This window comes from Diachasmimorpha longicaudata, chromosome 6 (assembly GCF_034640455.1).
Source record: "Diachasmimorpha longicaudata isolate KC_UGA_2023 chromosome 6, iyDiaLong2, whole genome shotgun sequence".
In the NCBI taxonomy this organism is placed as follows: domain Eukaryota; kingdom Metazoa; phylum Arthropoda; class Insecta; order Hymenoptera; family Braconidae; genus Diachasmimorpha; species Diachasmimorpha longicaudata.
Window position 1 is genome coordinate 10015131 of NC_087230.1, and position 18817 is coordinate 10033947.

The window sequence follows — 18817 nt, forward strand, 5'->3', positions numbered from 1 at the left end:
TTCAATCCTTCCTCTCTCTCCCTCACTCATCCACTGTACTATTCACTGAATGTTCGTGTGCACCCCTCCAGGTCGATCGAAACTCAACCCAGTCGCGGGACAACTGGGATGCTGGGGGAATATTCTCCTGCGCTTGCGTTTTCCTCCTCTCCCTACTACACGGCCAGCAGTTTTTTTTTCTCCCACATTATTCGCATCAGTTTCACTGTCAATGGAATCTTATGTGATTTTTTTTTCAAATTCCATTCTACAATTATCATGTGGAGAATAGATTAATTTCTTTCTTTAAGTAGTTGATCAATTTTATTTATTCTGGGGATTGTCCGCCTTGACGCACTCCCCAATATTTTATTTTAAAAAATCCTTTATTATTTAATTACAAGAATAAACAAACAGAACATTAAATAAAAGTATTCGGTGAATTTGTTTTTCATAAATCACAATTATAACAGGAGATTAAGTAACTCGTGGTTTTTCGTATATTACAACTTAACTGTGTGGAGCTCTAGCTCCAGCTTTTTTTTTGCTTGTACATAGTCATCCTCACCGTATCTGAATGTTTCATCTTTTAAATATTCAATAATTATATTTATTTACACTCACAAATATTCTCTGAAACGATAAATAAATAAACCACACTACAGAGTTAAAAGGAGAACGCAAGTTTTTCGTCGGTATATGTAGTTATGTCAATTCGAAGGCCACGTTTTTATTTCTTGAATATTGTAGGGGTAGTTTACGGTTTAAGGTACTATGAAAATTTACAAAACTTGCGCTCTGTTTTATTAAGTTAATGAAATTTATGAAATTATTCGTAATATAAATAGCGTAATATTTTCCCCTCAAAAATCTCAAATGTGCTGGTTGTATACAGAAGTAAACTCTGTGCTTCTTAATATTTTAATTTCAAATAACCGTGATCCCTAGTAAAAAGATTTCTCCTCTCTTTCGCACCACTTGTCGCTCCTTTCAACCCCTTGAATCTGCTTCCGCTCATTACAAAGTTAAATATAAATGAGAAAAGAAGACGGAATAAACTCTGCAATATTTCTCGGTTACTTTTTCCTTTCCTCTCACCCCGAGAATCAATAACGTAATCAAACTGCAGATGACGGTGAAAATTTTGGACGGATATTTAGAAAAATTATCCAGTATAATAGGGATCGAAGGCATAATGATAAAATTGTCCCTGAAGATTGTTGAGTTGTCTCAGATATTTGTCTATCTCCTCTCTTAGTTCTTCCTGTATTGATTTCCGGATTAAAACCCTTCCAATGACCCTTCACACTATCGATAATTTACTTCAGCTGTACGAGCACCATAAAGTACGTTACAACAGCACCGAGAACCTTTAGATAGGAAGAGAGGAATATTAATGGTGATATTGATTTTGTTATGGAGTGGTAAAACGATATTTTTCATTTATTTAATTGTGGAGTGTAAAAGGGATGAGTGCCGAAAATTAATAATAAATGCCATTCTTACCGAGGCGAAGAGATCTAAAGATACGGTGAAAAACTTGGCCCCCGATATGGACATGGCTTTTTGACATTGCTGACACACAATCTGCACGAACGTCTTGGCCTCCTCGGAGCCGTCGTACCAATGACAGGAGTAGGCTGCCTCCATCACAGATGAGCTCTGGATTTTTTTTATTTATGAAATTGATTTCAATATGTTGTATCAGTGTATGATATAAATTTTCTACAGTCAAAATATTCGCAAGATTCTTCAATTACCTCTTCAATCAAACGATTCCCAAATATGCAGAACAAGAAGACCTGACCCAGAGAATAAAGCAAATATCCAATCGTTGTTGCAGCGTAAACATTTACGCCATTGACCTAGAACATTAAACAATTCGATTGTCATTATAAAATGCCCTCGATTCGCCAACTTATTCCGCGAATAATTACCTTAGTTGCTTGATATGCGAGTAGGGTCAGGGTAATTGTGGTAATCAGCATGTGGAACAGAAGGGCAACTCCATAAGCATCTCCAATAGCGGTCACCAGTCTGGAATGTCAAATGGATTTTCCAAGCGATTGAAAAGACGCGTTAAAAAGCTCAATTGAATAATAATACAGACACGCCCAGTACACCCCTCCATCCGGAAAATGTTTTTTTCCTCTTAATGCACCGGATTTCGCAAATGTGTGTATTTCTTTTATACATATGAACTATTAGAGAAATATCGATTGGTCATAAAATATAACTTTGGGATCATCGTGTTCGGTCAACTTTTCAAACGTTGTAATCAAGGATAAATGTTCATCCTTGTCTCAGTTCACCTACTTGTCGTTAGTTATTCAAACTTGAGGATTACCTTGGTCAAGTAATTATCCCTTTGGACAGCATATACATATATATATATATGTATGTATATGCATATGAGAATTATGTTTTATATATAAAAAAAAAAAGTTTTTCCCAAAATATAAATTTTTTAGAGCGGAGATTATAAGACTTGTTTGCCAAGTTCTCCTCGAATTCGTGAACAATTGAAAATTTGAAGAAAAATAAGGTCGCAGGGTCGCGTGATTAGAGATCTCCCCCCGGGCAATAGCTACCACCCATAGACCAACTAACCACCGGTTACTCCTCAGTATAGAGGGGTAAGAAGCACTATAGCCCGTATGTATAACACGTAAAGCATGTTGTACGACCCAGCGAATTGTTCAGTCCGGAGGGCACGTCCCCCGTTGCGGTCAATATCGCGCTCCAGTCTGATGAATTTTTCAATACTGTGGGAAAAAGAGCACTGCATTCAAAGTCCCTTCTCCTTTCTCCTCGCATTTCCCACCGGCGGTTTTCTTCGCAGAAGAAAGTTTGAGATAGTAGAAAAAATGAAATAGCTAAAATTGCTGTTTCATGTCAATACGCGATAACTGAATTCAACGCTCGGATAATTTGTTCCCTCGATTTTATCGTTTCTAAGGTAGATAAATTGTTGATGGACATGGGCGGAGGTATTTCCCTAATTAATGGATTGCGCCCATCATCATAAGCCCGTTGTCTCGTTTATGAATAAATCATTTATTCGACAAATGTATGGGACCAGGAGACTCATCATGTGTTTGGGAGGCACTTAGGGCTCAATATTCAATGAGATGGGGATGAAATGTGATGGAAATTTTTTTAAAGAAATGGGTTCCCTCACTCGCTAATTTCGAATGATAATTCTTATTTTTTTAATGGGAATTTTTAGTCAATGTGTTTCACTGTCCAAACCAATAACATCTATAAATACCAAAACCAGCGCATGTTGTTGTTAAAGGCTCTTATCAGGGAATTACACCATAAAGTGGAGCAAATTCGATTGAAACATGTTTTTATCCTGCAGCGAACTAGTGTAACATGCAATTCATTGACACGTTGGCGTGACGCGATGAAAAATTCACACGTGATTAATCCTCCTATATTTGTGATAGCTTCATCCCTGCTATCAGTGAACACCTAACGGATATCATGCCTCGTCAACGTGTGATTTAATGCAACTCACCCCCATTGAAAAAAAAAAATCAAACTTGGAAAAATCCAAGTTTCCTGAATTTTCCTCCCGTCATTGCGCAGGTAATTTCGGCGATTAAGACAATTATTAAATGAATACGCCTCGAAATTCATAATTATCTGGTGCTTCTGTCAAGTTTCCCGGTAGGCAAAATCCTCCCCCAAGCACTCAGGACTTTTTTCATCTCCTTTCGTATTACCCAAATTGAGAAATGGCTCACCTCACAACGTGCTTGTGGCGCTCAACCCAGTATTTGATGGCACTCCGCACCAGCATCTCTTGCTTCTTCGTCAACCCATTGGGTCCAACGCCACCGTTGAACTGCATTCCCGCCGCTTGCCTAAATGTCGCGGTGAAATCCTGGCGATTACTGTAAATCCCTCGGAGATCCAAGTCAAGCATGTTGTCGCCTTGTTGAGGGGTTGCTGATGGCTGGGTGCCGTTGGTTTCTCGCAGATGATCAGCGCTTCCGGCCTTTCGAAATATTAATCAATTTCCAATCTCTTCGGCATTTAGTATTTTCAATTTTCTGGGATATATATCTTAAATACCTTGAACAGTTCACTACTATTCGGCACAACAGTATCCAGTGTTGCGCTGAGTTCCATCAAGGGCTTCATGATGGCCTTGAGATGCTGGAGTTGTTCACAAGCGAACAATAACCACGAGCAGAAGAGAACGTCCAAGGAATTGGCATCTACCATGGTAATGAGGAGCCAATAGAATTGGAATATCAGCATTGCAATGTGGGCCATACCGTGGCGAGCATCGAACGGATAGAACGATCTCACCATTAGCCTCGGGATCTTATTGATTAGAGTAAAAAAACCATTAGCGTGACAGTGCGGTGAACAGTTTTTTTTTTCTTTTAGACTCATTGAAAAAAAATTAGTCATTGCAATTAAGGTCTAGCCCTTGATTACCTCAACAATACGTGTTTCATTGGTGATAGGATCCGTAATGGCTTTGTGTGGATCCTCGAAGAATGTGATACCCGTCCAGCATACGACAGACAACACAGTAGCAGCACCAACGCAGAATAATAGCCTACGCATTTTGGTGAGTGCAATGGAGTGATATCTCGCATTACTCTCAGCGAATAATGGATGACTGTTTGGATTATTCCAAATGGCTAATGTGCGGTAGAAAAGTTTACTTCGCACAGCAAAGTAAATGACTTTGACGACCGAGTGCAAGAAGAAGAGGACCGTGATGGTATTCGCGGTTAGATCATCAACATCACCACTCTCCATTGCCAGATTAATTCCGCAGAGTGCGAATTGAAGGACGATGAGGAATAGGTGGACCTATTGGAGTATTAAAGGTATTGAACACATGCGTATGTCAATTTGCCAAAACTAAAAGCTAAAAGTTAGGACTAAGGACTCACACTGCAGTAGACTTTGTGCATGAGCTTCTTTCCCTCCCCATAATAATTGAACATAAAGTGCCCACTGATCTGCATCAACCTTATGTTGGGCATGAGATCGGCCACTAGGCCCTGATGCTTTGTTTTCATCATCTTGAAGCCGGTAGTCCCTCTTCTTTCCCGCTATATAATGAACGAAACAATGAAGAATAATCCGAAAGCCACAGAAATCACTGGTCGAGTAGCTGAATTTTCACAAAAAATAAAAACTTATTGAATCACAACAGTTAACGCGAGCACGTTAACTCGCGATATCCTCGACATCGGCTTCCTCATCAATCGTACAACGTTGATCGCCCCTCGGCGTTTATTCGGTCTCCACAATCCCCTCTTGACCAGCCCCACTGGGTTGAGTACCTTACCTCAGCAACCTAGCAATATTTGTGCCCCCCACCCCGTTATTATACCCAACGTGGACGAATAGGATGATGGGTTTTTTATGCGCAGACGTTGAGGATGCCCAGTGGAAGGCCTAGATGCCGCCCGGTGAGGGCCTCTTCTCGCTTGCCACACGCCCGTTGGCTTTACTTCACCGGCTATAATCTTCCTTCATAATTTATCAGACGAAAAGTTGGGGTATCGATGCCATTCCACACGCTTTCTCGCTTCTGGATCAACTCCTCGGGTGTTTGTTTGTACGCGTGTATATATATTTTTTTTCATTCTAGCGGCACTAACTACATGTTTATGGCCAACGGGGGATTGCAATGAAATATTCAAGGAAGACATAAAAAAAAGGCAACTATCGGAAGAACTGACATTATTGCCCACGGGGGCTTCTACGGTGAGTGGTAATAAAGACTGAGAAATTCTCAAATTTTTTCTGAAGAAGCCTGAAATATACAACACAAACACACCAATGCAACAAATACAACAATGCAATTTATCAAATTTTCCTCATTTCATTTTATGAGAATCGCACTCTTTTGCAAATATTCGTTGGACTGGGAGAAATGAAAGTGTTTCTCGATTAATTGAATGTTAATGAAGTCTGACATATCGACATGTCAGCCGTTCTCTGTCCATTAAGCTTTGTAATTTCGATCTATCACTCGCCCTGGGCATATTCCATTTAGTTTCAAGTTTTTCAACAACGTCAGACCAATCAATATATACAGAAAATTTCTTGTTGATGAATTGAAAATAGAGCGACGTGCATGCACTGCCGGTTAAATATGTCACCGACTAAATATTGACGCAAGTTTATGAATACCCGGGAACGATGATAGAGTTCTCTATAATTCAGTAATTTCAAGCTCAGCGACTTTATGTTATTGACTATGTTGTATTCCTCATTGGCCGCGGTGGGAAAAGTTGGTGGAAAATTACTGGCAAAATCGAGAAGATGGACGATAAGAAAGATCCAGTAAAAAATACGCAACTGTTCGCAATAGGGGATTCGTAAGATCATTAAATTAAAATTCAGCTCCACGGATTAATAATGGATTAATCGCTCCCTGACTCTTCACTCAGTGGAAGCCAAACGATGAGAATTCTCTCGCATTTCCATTGTTTATCGTCACCCCAGAGACGAATGTTTGCGCGAAAGGTTTTTGTTTAGCAAAGAATGTGCCTGAAGTCTGTGGATTTTCTGGGGGACCACTAGAAAGTTGAAGACAAATATTGAGAGAAATTGGAGTGAATTAGCGGTAGAGAGACTCTGAGGAAAACTGCTCAAGGTAGATTACAATGTACTCAATGCACTAGAGTTTTCAAGTTTCAAATTCAATAGATGACTAATGACAATAGGGGTAGAAAACCTTGGCTTTATGTCCCCTTCAATGTTCCATCAATTAAGCCAAGTTTAAAACGGAGAAATTTTCATTTTTTTTTCACTACCACAATTCATTAGAGCTGTACGTGGAACCTTTGTAGATCGATTTGGAAATTAGCTGGATCATGTCCCTGTAGTTAGGTTTTGTCGTTTTTTGGTATTAATCATTCAGAAAGATGGATGCTAGCTTTGTACGTGAATACGACGATAAGTTAAGGAATAAGGGAGTGACGGGAGGTCTCAATGTCAAAGTTTATTTATTTAATGAGTCTTGGGTTATTGGGTTAAGTTAAGTATCGATCTTATCTTCTTGGCGCAGTTATGAGTTGATGAATATTTTACAGTCAGGCGTTTTGGGGGGTTCCAAATTCAGGAAATTTACCAGTCAGGGCATTTTTGGATAATTTATTTCAATTATGAAATTATGGAAATTGATTAGCTGCGAGGGAAGACGTGCCTTGGGCATAAAATATCATGAGTACTTCTGTGGAGATGAAAAATTGATTTCATCAAGAAAAAAAAATTCTTTCTCCATTTTGGCCTAATTAGACTTCCCCCAAATAAGTACAATGAGGATTTTCATCGTCCTGTCGATCCTCATCTCATCCCTGGTTCACTGCGAAGGGGATCATAACGCTTCTGCTGATGGTATTGACAATAGTACAAAATCAGCAGCGAAAATCCATCGTAATGTCGAAAGGGAGAGGTATAGAAAACATGTGAATGCTCATGAATCTTTGCTGCATCACCTCCTCTTTCCGGCAAAACCACATGAGGACGTGAAGAAGCCCCCAATAGTTCCATATGTTAAGGATTTAAGCGACATACATGAAAATCAAACTGAAAAAACGCCCAGAAACGTGATTCTCGTGCTGCTGGAGGGCGTCGAGAGCTATGATCAATGGCTGAAGTTCAAGGATAACGCGACTCTTCTCACTGAAGGCGTTCTACAGGTACATTTGTCTTGAATAATAGTTCCGCTGGACTCTTATATCGTCCTTTTGGCTTTATAATAGAAATGTTCCGAGCAAGTTTCATTGGGCAATGTCTCGGGGAGCAGAAAAATTAATTGCGAGTGGAAGGAGATGCTGAAGGACAGTATCAACGACCTACTACTTTGGGCGAGACAAACTAAACACATGAGTATTGGTAATATCAGAATTATTTAAAGAGAATTAATACAGGTGAAGAATTTGTTGTAACAAATTCATGTGCCTAAAAAATTGGCGATTTCCACAGCATGATGACAAAATTAATTACAGGTACAATCTCCGGAGGAAATTTCACATTACCCTCGGTATTTCACTTCGAAAATTCGGCGTTTCCTCCCCCCAAAATATTCAACAACAAACCCGAGAAAATACCTCTGCGCTTTCCCGAGCCATCGACAAAGTCAGATAATTACTCTGTCGATAATTCCCCTGCCAACGTAAATCAGTCTCGAGTGGGGATCCCCTTGACTTTCAACCCATATTCTACCGAAGGAGGTAAACAATTTTATTACTCTCTGCATTAATAATGTGTGCTCCTGAATGGAAAAACCCACGACGGCTCGGTGTCGTTCATTGTCTATTTCCTTCTTTTTTGTCATAACGATAGAGGTGAATGAAGAACCCTGGGACTTCCTCGACCTCATCTCGAGAATCAGATTCACAGTTTTTCAAACTTTTTTGGACTCACTCCATGGAACTTTTGGGGTGAATGACGGAGAGGGCCCCCCGTCGGGAATTTTTCCTGATAAATTCCCCAAACATTCGTCGGGTGTTACAGACATCGTGGCAAATACTCTACGAGATTTAGAGACCATTCCGTCGGAGAATGGGTATTTACTGATTGCTGTGGCCACCAGCCAAGAATTAATCGAAATTTCCGAGCTACTTCGGCAAACGGTACTCTCACATTCTATTTTTAATTATTTTTTGCGATTTCAAAATGCAAAATGGAATTTTTCAAAGTATCAGAATTATTTAATTTGTCAGATGTCTGCCAATGAGACTCTGCTGATCTTAACCGCTCTACCTGGCAACGACGACAGAGTCATTCCACTTTTTACAAGTGGCCCTGGTTCAGGTGTCATCAATAAAACCCGCGCACTCTACGATATTCCAAAGGTCATAAAATCAACTCTTGAAAATCCACGTGAAATTCACCAGAATCGACCTCCGCTGGCCCTCTCACCGTACGAAACTCCAAAGAGACGAGTCGCGCGTTCTGACGATGAGGATGAGGTGAAACCCTGATCAAAAACCGCACGTCTCTCTTTCCTTTGTCTCTCTCTCTCTCTCTCTCTTGCGCGCCAAAGTTCATTATTTATTTCCGAATGACTCGAATAAAACTGAGATTCTTATTATCAGATGTCTGAGACTGTTGACGAGAATCCACCGGAAATCTCATCGGAAACGAGCTCAGTGAGTTCATGAAACGAATTAAACCGGGCGGAGGGAATCGTATTAAACTTTGAAATTTTGTTGCTCAGAGTGAGGGGAACCCCGAGACTGAGTGCACCTCCAGTGAGGAGCCAACTTCCGAATTTCTACCTGAACCACGATCAGATTCGTCTGCATCTGCTCCAGACCTCCAGGGTAATATCCTCCATTGGCTTGGCTTCACTTTTCTTATTATTTCAATTTTTAAATTATAAAGTCGTGGATATTAATTAATAAAGCGTCAAATTTGTTATTGCTGTACTGTTATTAATTTCATTATTGACAATCCGTGAGGGAGGGGGATAGTCAGAGGGGATTTTCTGCTCGTTTGCCGAGAAATCGTGCTGATATGAAAAACTTTCGGTTGCGAATAAAAAGGGAAAAGGCAAGGCTTCATTCACCTTCGCAATATCTTGGATTACTGTTCTCGACCTAATTAAGGTCGTCCCGCATGCACGACGACAATCATTGGCATCCTGGATGGTAAATTGCCCCGTGCAACGCTCGATGCACTGACATGCGGTAGAAATTTTTCCATTTTTTCCACGTTACAACTCACAAAGACAATTATCATTCCGAGGGATAGCTAATGTTACGAAAAATTTTACGTTGTGCCTCATGAGACATGAGAGTGACTTTCGTCACGATTTGCCGAGATTATCGTAATCCTGTTTTTAATGTCTACCTGGATTAATGTATGTACAATTTTTTGCTGCTGGTGGGGAGATTTTTTTTTTTCAGCTTCCTATGTGAGTCACTGATAATTGGTCAGCTTTTATGGGAAGGGCGTGAAGCTCTTTTTTTTAGTGGATAGGGAAGGTAAACCATGGAAGGTCGCGCCTGACAACGCGAAAAGAAAGAGTTGCTGTTGCGGTAAAAAAATATATCGTATTTTTTTTTTTTTTTGAAGATTGTAGCAATTCGATCGTAACAATCGCATTTAGGTAAACATTGTTGGAGGGGATTGTAGTGCGATTGTAGTGGGGATGCAAAATGAAATATAAGGAGAACCGGTCCACGTTGGATCGTTCCCACTCCGCAAAACGTTCTCCATCTCTTTGGACTGTGTGCGTTCAGTGTTTGGTTTGAATATTTTGTTAAAAAAACGTAGGGGATTAGTTTTTCGTGAGGTCTTCCGGGATAACTGCAGCCGGACCCACAATAGAGGCTTCAATCTTGGCTTTGATTCAATTCAATAGTGACTGATTGAGTTGCCGTCCTCAGTTTTCATCGGATAAAGGAAATATCGAATTATCAAGGTAACAATGTTTCATCACATATATTTTGAGATAAATTGTTTTCTCAAATTAAATTTTAACCGTTGAATTTACTCGCAGGATTGTGATTGCTAACGTTGAGAAAAAAACAAACGTCATTATTGCAAAATTTAACGCAATCAATTGTCAAATAGCCACAGCCTCCACTTTACGAATTTGATCATAAAATTTCCTCCACCAGACGGTCTGTCGTAACCCATCGAAACTTTCACTGCACTCAGCGCCTTGATCTCAGCGAACTGTTTCACCTCTGAAATCGTGATTAATCTGAAAATGTGCAATATCACGTGCATTTATCGGTTAAATTTAGAGCTGTCAATTCAGAAACCGAAGGGGTGACAATCAGTCATTAATTACTTTTTCAAGATAATCACTTTTTCCTGGCTCACCTTTAAGAATTTTCGCCAATTTGTCAGTCGAGTCAGCGAAGAAGTAAGTGAAAGTTCAACTCGAGCTCCGTAGACTCGGTCATCATGAATTTTTTTAAAGAAAATAAATCTCTTTAATACAGAGTTTAAATTCCGAATATGTCCGTTTTTGTTATTCCTCTCCCAGTCATTCATCCATTGTGTAATTATTTCGCAAGATAAATACCAGGTACGAGCGTTTAGGTCACCTCAGGTTGATTACCCCACAAGTAAAAATTTATTTTTGAAAATATATATTCGAATTCTCTTTTCAAACGTTCGATTTAATATAAAAAATATGAGAAAAAATGTAGTTGAATCGTTTCGCCGAAATTCACAAGTTGTTCGTTATGACATGTTTTTCCTGTCTGCTGTTTTATGTCAGTAAAAAAAATTCAAAAAAACCGTCTTAATCGATTTAATTGATGGATCATTTATGCACCGTGACGCAGGTGATAATGATTCTACCTTCGTGGAATGATTATAATTGATTGTTGAAAAAACAGATCAAAATTCTAATCAGGTTTTCGATCTGGGCAAATATCGATGTTTATTATTGCAGAATGATCCTCGTTTTTTTATTCATCAATAGTTCGTGTTACATCATGTATTGCGATATAAGAAATTTTATTGACTCTGCATAATGCTAAAAGTCAATTTTTTTGATGAATTTTCAGATGCTAATACAACCGACTGAAGAAATGTCCAAGCTCATCAGGGTTGAGCTGAATGAGAATGTGGAGACAAGAGACAAAGATGTAGAGATTATAAAAGAGTGGTTGAAAAAACAGCCGCATCTGCCTGATTCTTTTGGTAACATTGCCATCTTCATTAGGATATCAATTGCATCCATATAAAAATTTAATAAAAGTTATATTTAATTTTTACAGATGACTATAGACTAATGACATTCTTGAGGGGCTGTAAATTTTCTTTGGAGAAATGTAAAAAAAAATTAGACATGTATTTTACTATGAGAGCAGCAGTCCCAGAGTTTTTCAGCAATCGCGACATCACGAGTCCCGACATGAGGGACCTCGCAACGCTTATGTTAGTATACTCTCTTACCTTCATTCTGATGATATTTTTATTTGAAAGTTCCATTAGAAAAACTTCTATAGAATAATTCGAATGCAATAAAATTCGATGTGTTCAATATCAGAAAAGTTTAAAAAAATTCAGGTGACTGTTCTAATGATTTTGTACTTTAAGAATTTTTCTTTATAAAATTAATGGTTAAATATTAATTGAAATTCATCTCAACAGTCAAATTCCGCCACTTCCTGGTCTCACAAAGAACGGTCGTCGTGTGATTGTAATGCGCGGATTAGACAAGAATCTCCCAACTCCCAACGTCGCCGAGGCCATGAAACTGGTGATGATGATAGGAGACGTACGTCTGAAGGAGGAGCTCGTTGGCGTAGCTGGAGACGTATACATCCTCGATGCAGCTGTTGCCACAGCCTCGCACTTTGCCAAGTTCACGCCTAGTCTTGTTAAGAAATTTCTCGTTTGTGTACAGGAGGCTTATCCGGTAAAGCTCAAGGAGATTCACGTTATTAATGTCAGCCCCTTGGTAGATTCAATCGTTAATTTCGTCAAGCCTTTCCTCAAGGAGAAAATTAGGAACCGTATCTTCATGCACAGCGATATTAACACTCTCTATGATTACATACCGAGGGAAATTCTACCCACGGAGTATGGGGGCGACGCTGGATCTATTATTACCATCAACAGTAATTATCATCTCTCTTTCTCAGCTTTTTGCATAGGAAATTTTATTAATCATTGGGGAATATTTGAGGAAAGTTTAATTCCATCTTATTATTAATATTTGTCTGATGTGATGTTTCTCTTCTTATCAATAGAAACTTGGATGAAGAAATTAGAGGACTACCGGCCATGGTTTAAGGAACAAGAGGCTGTTAAATCTAACGAAGCATTGCGACTCGGCACGCCAAAGACTCAGGACGATTTATTCGGCATCGATGGATCATTCCGTCAACTCTCATTCGATTGAACACTTACCCAGCAATAATAGAGTATCTATTAGACGTGATGTAAACAAAAAAATTCAAACCATAAATCGTTTTTATATTTCTTAAAATACACTGCACTCTCATTTTATTTATCACATGCAAAATCCAAAGCTCTGCGGTTTAAATATCTGTGTCCACTGTCGAGTTCAATCGCAATGAGGTATTTCTTTCATGAATGTGAGTGAAAGTGGTGACCTTAGTGAGTGAATTGAGAGCTGCTTTTCCCTTTTAATTAAATCCATTGCGCCATTGACAGCTATTGCTGATGCTGGCTGTTCCCGAAATTCAGAATCGAGAATTCTGAGAAATTCTTTATTGTCTAATGGACCATTTGATTGAGCATTCCATCAGAGAATGCATTACGCAAACAGAATCAATTAAGGACAATAATTACCCTTCATTCAATGCTCCATCGATCTATCGCAATAATTTTCCATTCACAACGGAGAATAGCCACTAATGACAACGCTTGCAAAATCAGAGAAGGAAATTACCGGAAAATAATGGATTATGAAACTATGGATTTAACATCTGTACTGGATGACTGAGGTCGTTTGCGAAATTTCGGGAAGAATTTTTCGGACCCAATCGTTTCACAGGAATTATAATTAAAGGAGTAACAGCTCTAGTCGTTAGCAAACTTGTTGTGTGAACCACTTAAAATACCGATAATTGATAATCCAATAACACGTATTCGTTCAAACGAGCCAATTGGCGACAATAATTACTCGTCATTCAATACTCAATCGATCTTTACCGATGATTTTCCATTCATACTCCGGAATCGTCGTTAATGACGACACTTACAGAATCAAAGAAGGAAATTGCTTGAAAATAATTAATTCTGAAAAGCGAGAGTTCGCATTTAATAATTATTGGGAATACCTAACAAGTCATTTAGTGGAAAAAGTTACATATGTGAATGCATTCATAAGTGAGCCCCATCCGTGTTATTTGCTATAAATAAATTTACGTGGCAAATATAATTTTTGTTGGTATAAAAAATATCCACCGATGACAGTAACAAATACAATAAGTGATCGTCCCGATAATGAATTCAATCGACACTCCATAAATCTTCCAGTTGTCTCCCACCATCCGACAAATCCACACGTCATACCCGACTCATTACAGAATAATTATAAACCCACCTCGTAAGATTTGACTCCCTTCCTCTTGCACATTGTCTGGTGGTGGTAAATACACACCGCATGGTTCATCCGTGCGATTCGCGAGACCACAGAGCTCTGCAGAAATCGTACGCTGTCTCCTCGATCCCACTCAGTCCAATCCCTCGTCAGTTGTTGAATAGTGAACAGTGAAATAACAATACACCCGGCAAATTCAAAATTCAACTGTAAAAATAAGTTCAAATATCTATTATTCATGATAAATTATACTTAATTAATATCTCAGCCCGAGTGATAATAATTCTGATCAAGAATAATAACTATTTATTGCAGTTGAGCAATTTATAGTTTCTCATTAGAAAAAAAATGTTTCAATTGGGGTGAATTTATTTTTTAAATACATGAAATATACCTCTCATATATAGTTTTTATAAATTATTTTTTTATGAAAATGCGGGTAATTGAAGAGTTGAGGTACATCCACTGATAAATCCACTAAAATCACCGGAGAGACTCTCATAATCTCTCTGAATATATCGTCACACGCATTCCCAAGATATCGGAAAGGTGATTTTTTCTCTCCACAAACGTGCAAACATTGGATTCCATCGGTGTATCATCCACCTCAACAATTATTTCCAAAGTGAATTGGTAATTTTCTTGCACGCAAGTGATATTACCAGACGGGCGTTCATGGCCTTCGGGTTTACACCACAGAGTACTTCTCTTTCAAAGTAAAAAGGATAGAAATAGTGGTGCAGTGATACGGTCAGTGTGAAAAATTGAAGGAAACTATGGAGAGTCAGATTAAGCTAATAGGTATTTCCCTGAAATGCACCTGTTAACGGCGGTGAGAAGTTCAGAAGTCTCGTGCAGCTCAGACGGAATGGATGGAATCGTGCTCGATAAATCGACGTGGTTATTATCCTCGTGAGTGGCAGGAAACACTGCTGGTCAGGACATCATGTTCAACGTTTGCTGGATTCACTTCTCCTGTCTCTTGGTAAATGGCATTTATATTTTTTTACCTCGGAAAATTTTCACCATTCATGACCATTAAATTCATGAATAAATCGTGACTGACAGAAAATACAACTGACTCGGGCATTACATTCGACGTTTACTGGATGAACTCGTGTCTCTCGGTAAATGCGATTTATATTTTTTTATCTCGATTTCACTGGTGATGGGCAGACGATGCGAGGGGATCTTGAGAAAAGTATATTGAAGTTTATTTGATGTCGAGGTTTACACGAGTCTTCTTATGGTAGATATCTTTCTACGTTCTGAGAAAATTTCTCGAGTTCAATGCACGCGTAATTTCCGTGTGACATGCGTCAATACTCGTAGCAAATATGTACTGAGTTTTATTTCCCTTTGGGTTTTCACCGCTTTCGAGGGGTTTGCATTGTTCTCAATGGGGTGAGGAATTTATTCAGTGGGCTTCGGCAAACAGAAATTTTTATTCTTTATGGGGGCGAGGATAATTATGTTGAACGGTGGAAATTACCAGGACATGAGAGAGGGGAAGATTTTCACATGATTGGACACAGAAAATTACAAAAAATGCAATTGGTAAACAAATTGTGAAGCACTGATTTTTTTTTCTAGTCTCTAGGTGTGCCGTTAGTGACTCAGAGCTCGGCTGCACCAAATGTTAAACCACTGGAAAGCGATCGCGATTACGCAAAGGTATTGGAGCTGTCATTGATGTTCTATGAGGCCCAGAGATCTGGTCAATTGCCGAGAGATAACAGAATTCCCTGGCGCGGGAATTCTGCACTCGACGATCGGGGACTCAATGGGGAGGACCTCACAGGGGGTTATTACGATGGTAATTCGAGTATTATTCAAGTGATTGAATATCTCAGTCGGGAATTGTGTTGAAAATAAATTTGGAAAAGTGTTATGCCCCAGATTGGGTCAATTGCATTCAGCATCGTCAGCCTGACATATGCTTAACTGAAGTATGTAGAGAGTGAGAGTGATGCAATATGATCGAGTGTATGATATAAGGAGTCGTCAGTTTCGGGAATGCCGACCTCATTTTTATTACAATGTTTATTTAGACTCAAGATAGACAATTACAAAACTATGCAACGACGGAAAAGTTTCCCGCAGGCACAATAAAAAAAATACGGAATTGGCTTAACCATTTTTATGAGACATTATGTGAAGGCAGGCGGTTGTGGTTCTCGTAACAATCTCATGATCATACTTGTGTTTTATTCTGTGTAGCTTACGGGATAACTTTTTCTTTATACTTCAATCAATACTGAGTCAATGAGGCGCCAGATCAGCTTTGAAAATATTAATGTACTTTCGGAGACATTTTTAGTTTTATATTAATTAATTCATTAATTTATTTGAAGGATTTTTCTTGAATATATCATTTTACAATTGTCAGCTGGAGACTTTGTGAAATTTGGCTTTACCATGGCATCGACAACTACTCTACTTGCCTGGGGTGCTGTCAGCTGGCCAGAGGCGTACGAAGCTGCGGGTCAACTCGATGAAGTTCGCAAATCAATAAAGTGGGCCACCGATTACTTCATCAAGTGTCACGTCAGTGAAGTTGTCTTTTACGGCCAAGTAGGGGATTTCTCACTCGATCACACGTTCTGGGGTAGACCAGAAGAGCTCAATACAACGAGACCGGCATTTAAAATCGATGCGGATCATCCGGGTAGAGTATCAGCCAACGACTACTGAAGGTCGATGGAAAAATTGTTAAAAAGTGAATGCTATCCTATATTTGCGTAATTTAGGTCAGGTCAAAATATATTTTTCCCCTCGGTGGCAATAATATGGATGAAATACATTTTTTTAATATGATTTTATTCTCACGACGGTTCTCTTGCAACAAGTTACTATTGAAAAGTCTCAAAGGAACGTTTCACCTCTGACTTTTTACGATAAATTGTTTTAGCAGTTTTCAAATGGATTAAAAGCCCTCGTCTCATCCGGAAATTATAAAATCTGTGGAATGTACAATGTGCAAGTGGTAGCCATAGGCAGTTCGATTTTGTATTCCAGTGACAGTGCACGTCCTCCACCCAGCAACTGTCTTGAAATATTAATTAACCGGCAGTTACGTCGTTTCTCTTGCCTTTTAGAGTGTACAGTGCAGTATGACTGTTTGACTTTTTCTGTTCAACCCTAATACTGTGTCAAACTAGGCACATGTCAACTATCAATTACAGAACTGCATAAACTATTGCCAAAGGGATAACCAGTTGCGTGAAAATTTGATAATGACTTCGATTGAACGGAATTAATTGAAAAGCTTTAATGAACAATAGAATCTTTCATTCTTTCTACAGGTTCAGATCTAGCGGGAGAAACATCGGCGGCCCTGGCAGCCACCAGCATTGTCTTCAAGACAATTGATCCCTCGTACAGTGCTGAGTGTCTCCGTCATGCCCGTGAGCTCTATAAATTCGCCAACACCTATCGTGGGCTTTACCACGAGTCGATAAGAAATGCAGCGCAGTTCTACGAGAGCACCGATTACGGTGACGAACTGGCCTGGGCCTCCTCTTGGCTATTCAAAGCCACCAATGACAGACGATACCTAGAGGACGCCGAGCATCATTATCACCATTTTCACTTGAAAGAACGGCCCAATGAATTTTTTTACAATAAAAAAGTCGCCGGTGTTCAGGTCCTCCTGGCACAGCTCACTGGACAGTCTGAGTATCAGAATGCAGCTCGTGCCTTTTGCGATTTTTCCTCTAGACATCAAAAACGCACCCCAAAGGGTCTTCTCTACATTGACAAATTTGGAACTCTCTGCCATGCTGCCAATGTCGCTTTCATCTGCCTGGAGGCTGCCGACTCGCCAGAAATCGGCGATTCCGGAGAGTATCGAGAGTTCGCCAGGCAACAGATTCATTATATGCTCGGTGGTGGAGGCAGAAGTTATGTTGTTGGATGGGGAATTAATCCTCCACAACAGCCTCATCATGCTGCCTCAAGTTGTCCCAGTTTACCTACCCAGTGTGGTTGGTCTGAGTTTGACCGCGACGCTCCTAATCCACAGGTACTCTATGGCGCCCTCGTTTCAGGGCCCGATGAGGCTGATAAGTTTCGGGATCGCCGGGAGGATTATGTGTACACCGAGGTTACGCTTGACTATAACGCCGGATTTACCAGTGCACTCGCCGGACTTTTGCAACTTCACGTTAAGAAGAGTAAATGAAATTTTTTAGAATTTATTAGAGAATAGATTAAAATTGCCAATAGGAATCCGTAACGAACGCATTAGAATTTTTTTATTTAATTTTTTCATCTGTCATGTGAGTGTATTCAAACGAAAAAAAAAAATACGTGGCAAGTGCTACATGTTTTGAAAAGGAAAAATATGCGACATCGATCAAGTGTCACGCATATTTTTCCACATGGGTAACAGGTTATTTTATGAAGTCCCGGGGCGAAAAATGGAGTGTATTTGTACGCTTCGAGCATGAAATATTTTAAGAATATTCAGATAACAGTAGTTGTCATTTTTCATTGATCAGATTTTCTTATTCACCAGTGACACGTGTACACGATCAATTAAGGTTTTAGAAACTTAGATGATATTTCTTCGCTACTGGCTGTGTATTATATTATTTAAAAAATATTAAACGAGTGAATGATTGATGATATTAATTTGTTACGATTTTGTCAATTAGCTCAAATAAATGGGAAATTGGAGAGCAGTCGTACATGTAATTGAACTCTGTATGCATGAGTTTAAAATAAAATGAATCTATTCCTCACGTGTCAATTTGTTTTCTTTCATGTCTGGAATATAAGGTCACCCCAGTTTTTAAAAAATTG

The 18817-nt window shown here is 39.2% G+C and overlaps 3 protein-coding genes across 9 annotated transcripts; 2 read left to right on the plus strand and 1 right to left on the minus strand.

Moving 5' to 3' along the window:
• Window positions 1-346: 346 nt before the first annotated feature.
• Window positions 347-5261, minus strand: LOC135163917 (odorant receptor coreceptor). The gene is made up of 8 exons (XM_064123823.1): window positions 4902-5261; window positions 4435-4818; window positions 4063-4317; window positions 3732-3985; window positions 1917-2016; window positions 1740-1844; window positions 1486-1641; window positions 347-1349 (listed from the first exon to the last, which is right to left on the minus strand). The coding sequence occupies exons 1-8, from the start codon at window positions 5031-5033 to the stop codon at window positions 1299-1301; spliced, it is 1437 nt and encodes a 478-aa protein (XP_063979893.1). The 5' UTR covers window positions 5034-5261; the 3' UTR covers window positions 347-1298.
• A 211-nt stretch (window positions 5262-5472) lies between these two features.
• LOC135163916 (alpha-tocopherol transfer protein-like) lies at window positions 5473-12933 on the plus strand. Of its 7 annotated transcripts, none has more exons than XR_010299198.1 (10): window positions 5491-6619; window positions 7264-7667; window positions 7731-7863; window positions 7977-8201; window positions 8314-8603; window positions 8694-8942; window positions 9069-9122; window positions 9191-9296; window positions 11502-11637; window positions 11715-11855. XR_010299198.1 is itself a non-coding variant. In XM_064123821.1 (7 exons), the coding sequence occupies exons 1-7, from the start codon at window positions 8932-8934 to the stop codon at window positions 12842-12844; spliced, it is 1089 nt and encodes a 362-aa protein (XP_063979891.1). In that variant the 5' UTR covers window positions 8819-8931; the 3' UTR covers window positions 12845-12933. The 7 variants fall into 7 exon arrangements, 3 of the variants coding, with proteins under 3 accessions (XP_063979890.1, XP_063979891.1, XP_063979892.1); XR_010299199.1 differs by having other exon boundaries at window positions 7280-7667; XR_010299200.1 differs by having other exon boundaries at window positions 5491-5724.
• A 1061-nt stretch (window positions 12934-13994) lies between these two features.
• Window positions 13995-18758, plus strand: LOC135163918 (endoglucanase E-4-like). Its single transcript, XM_064123824.1, has 4 exons — window positions 13995-14996; window positions 15605-15827; window positions 16401-16679; window positions 17317-18758. Exons 1-4 carry the CDS (start codon window positions 14958-14960, stop codon window positions 18192-18194), a joined length of 1419 nt encoding a protein of 472 aa, XP_063979894.1. The 5' UTR covers window positions 13995-14957; the 3' UTR covers window positions 18195-18758.
• Window positions 18759-18817: the final 59 nt, after the last annotated feature.

Excerpts from the sequence above, each read along its gene's own strand:
- LOC135163917 (XM_064123823.1), bottom strand. The coding sequence starts at position 5,033 with ATGATGAAAACAAAGCATCAGGGCCTAGTGGCCGATCTCATGCCCAAC. Across the intron at positions 2,017-3,731 it reads CGCCACAAGCACGTTGTGAG|ACTGGTGACCGCTATTGGAG; the intron begins GTGAGCCATTTC and ends TTGACATTCCAG. Across the intron at positions 1,845-1,916 it reads TCGCATATCAAGCAACTAAG|GTCAATGGCGTAAATGTTTA; the intron begins GTAATTATTCGC and ends TTAATGTTCTAG.
- LOC135163916 (XM_064123820.1), top strand. The coding sequence starts at position 7,284 with ATGAGGATTTTCATCGTCCTGTCGATCCTCATCTCATCCCTGGTTCAC. Across the intron at positions 7,668-7,730 it reads TCACTGAAGGCGTTCTACAG|AAATGTTCCGAGCAAGTTTC; the intron begins GTACATTTGTCT and ends GCTTTATAATAG. Across the intron at positions 7,864-7,976 it reads AACTAAACACATGAGTATTG|GTACAATCTCCGGAGGAAAT; the intron begins GTAATATCAGAA and ends AATTAATTACAG.
- LOC135163918 (XM_064123824.1), top strand. The coding sequence starts at position 14,958 with ATGTTCAACGTTTGCTGGATTCACTTCTCCTGTCTCTTG. Across the intron at positions 14,997-15,604 it reads TTCACTTCTCCTGTCTCTTG|TCTCTAGGTGTGCCGTTAGT; the intron begins GTAAATGGCATT and ends TTTTTTTTCTAG. Across the intron at positions 15,828-16,400 it reads CACAGGGGGTTATTACGATG|CTGGAGACTTTGTGAAATTT; the intron begins GTAATTCGAGTA and ends TACAATTGTCAG.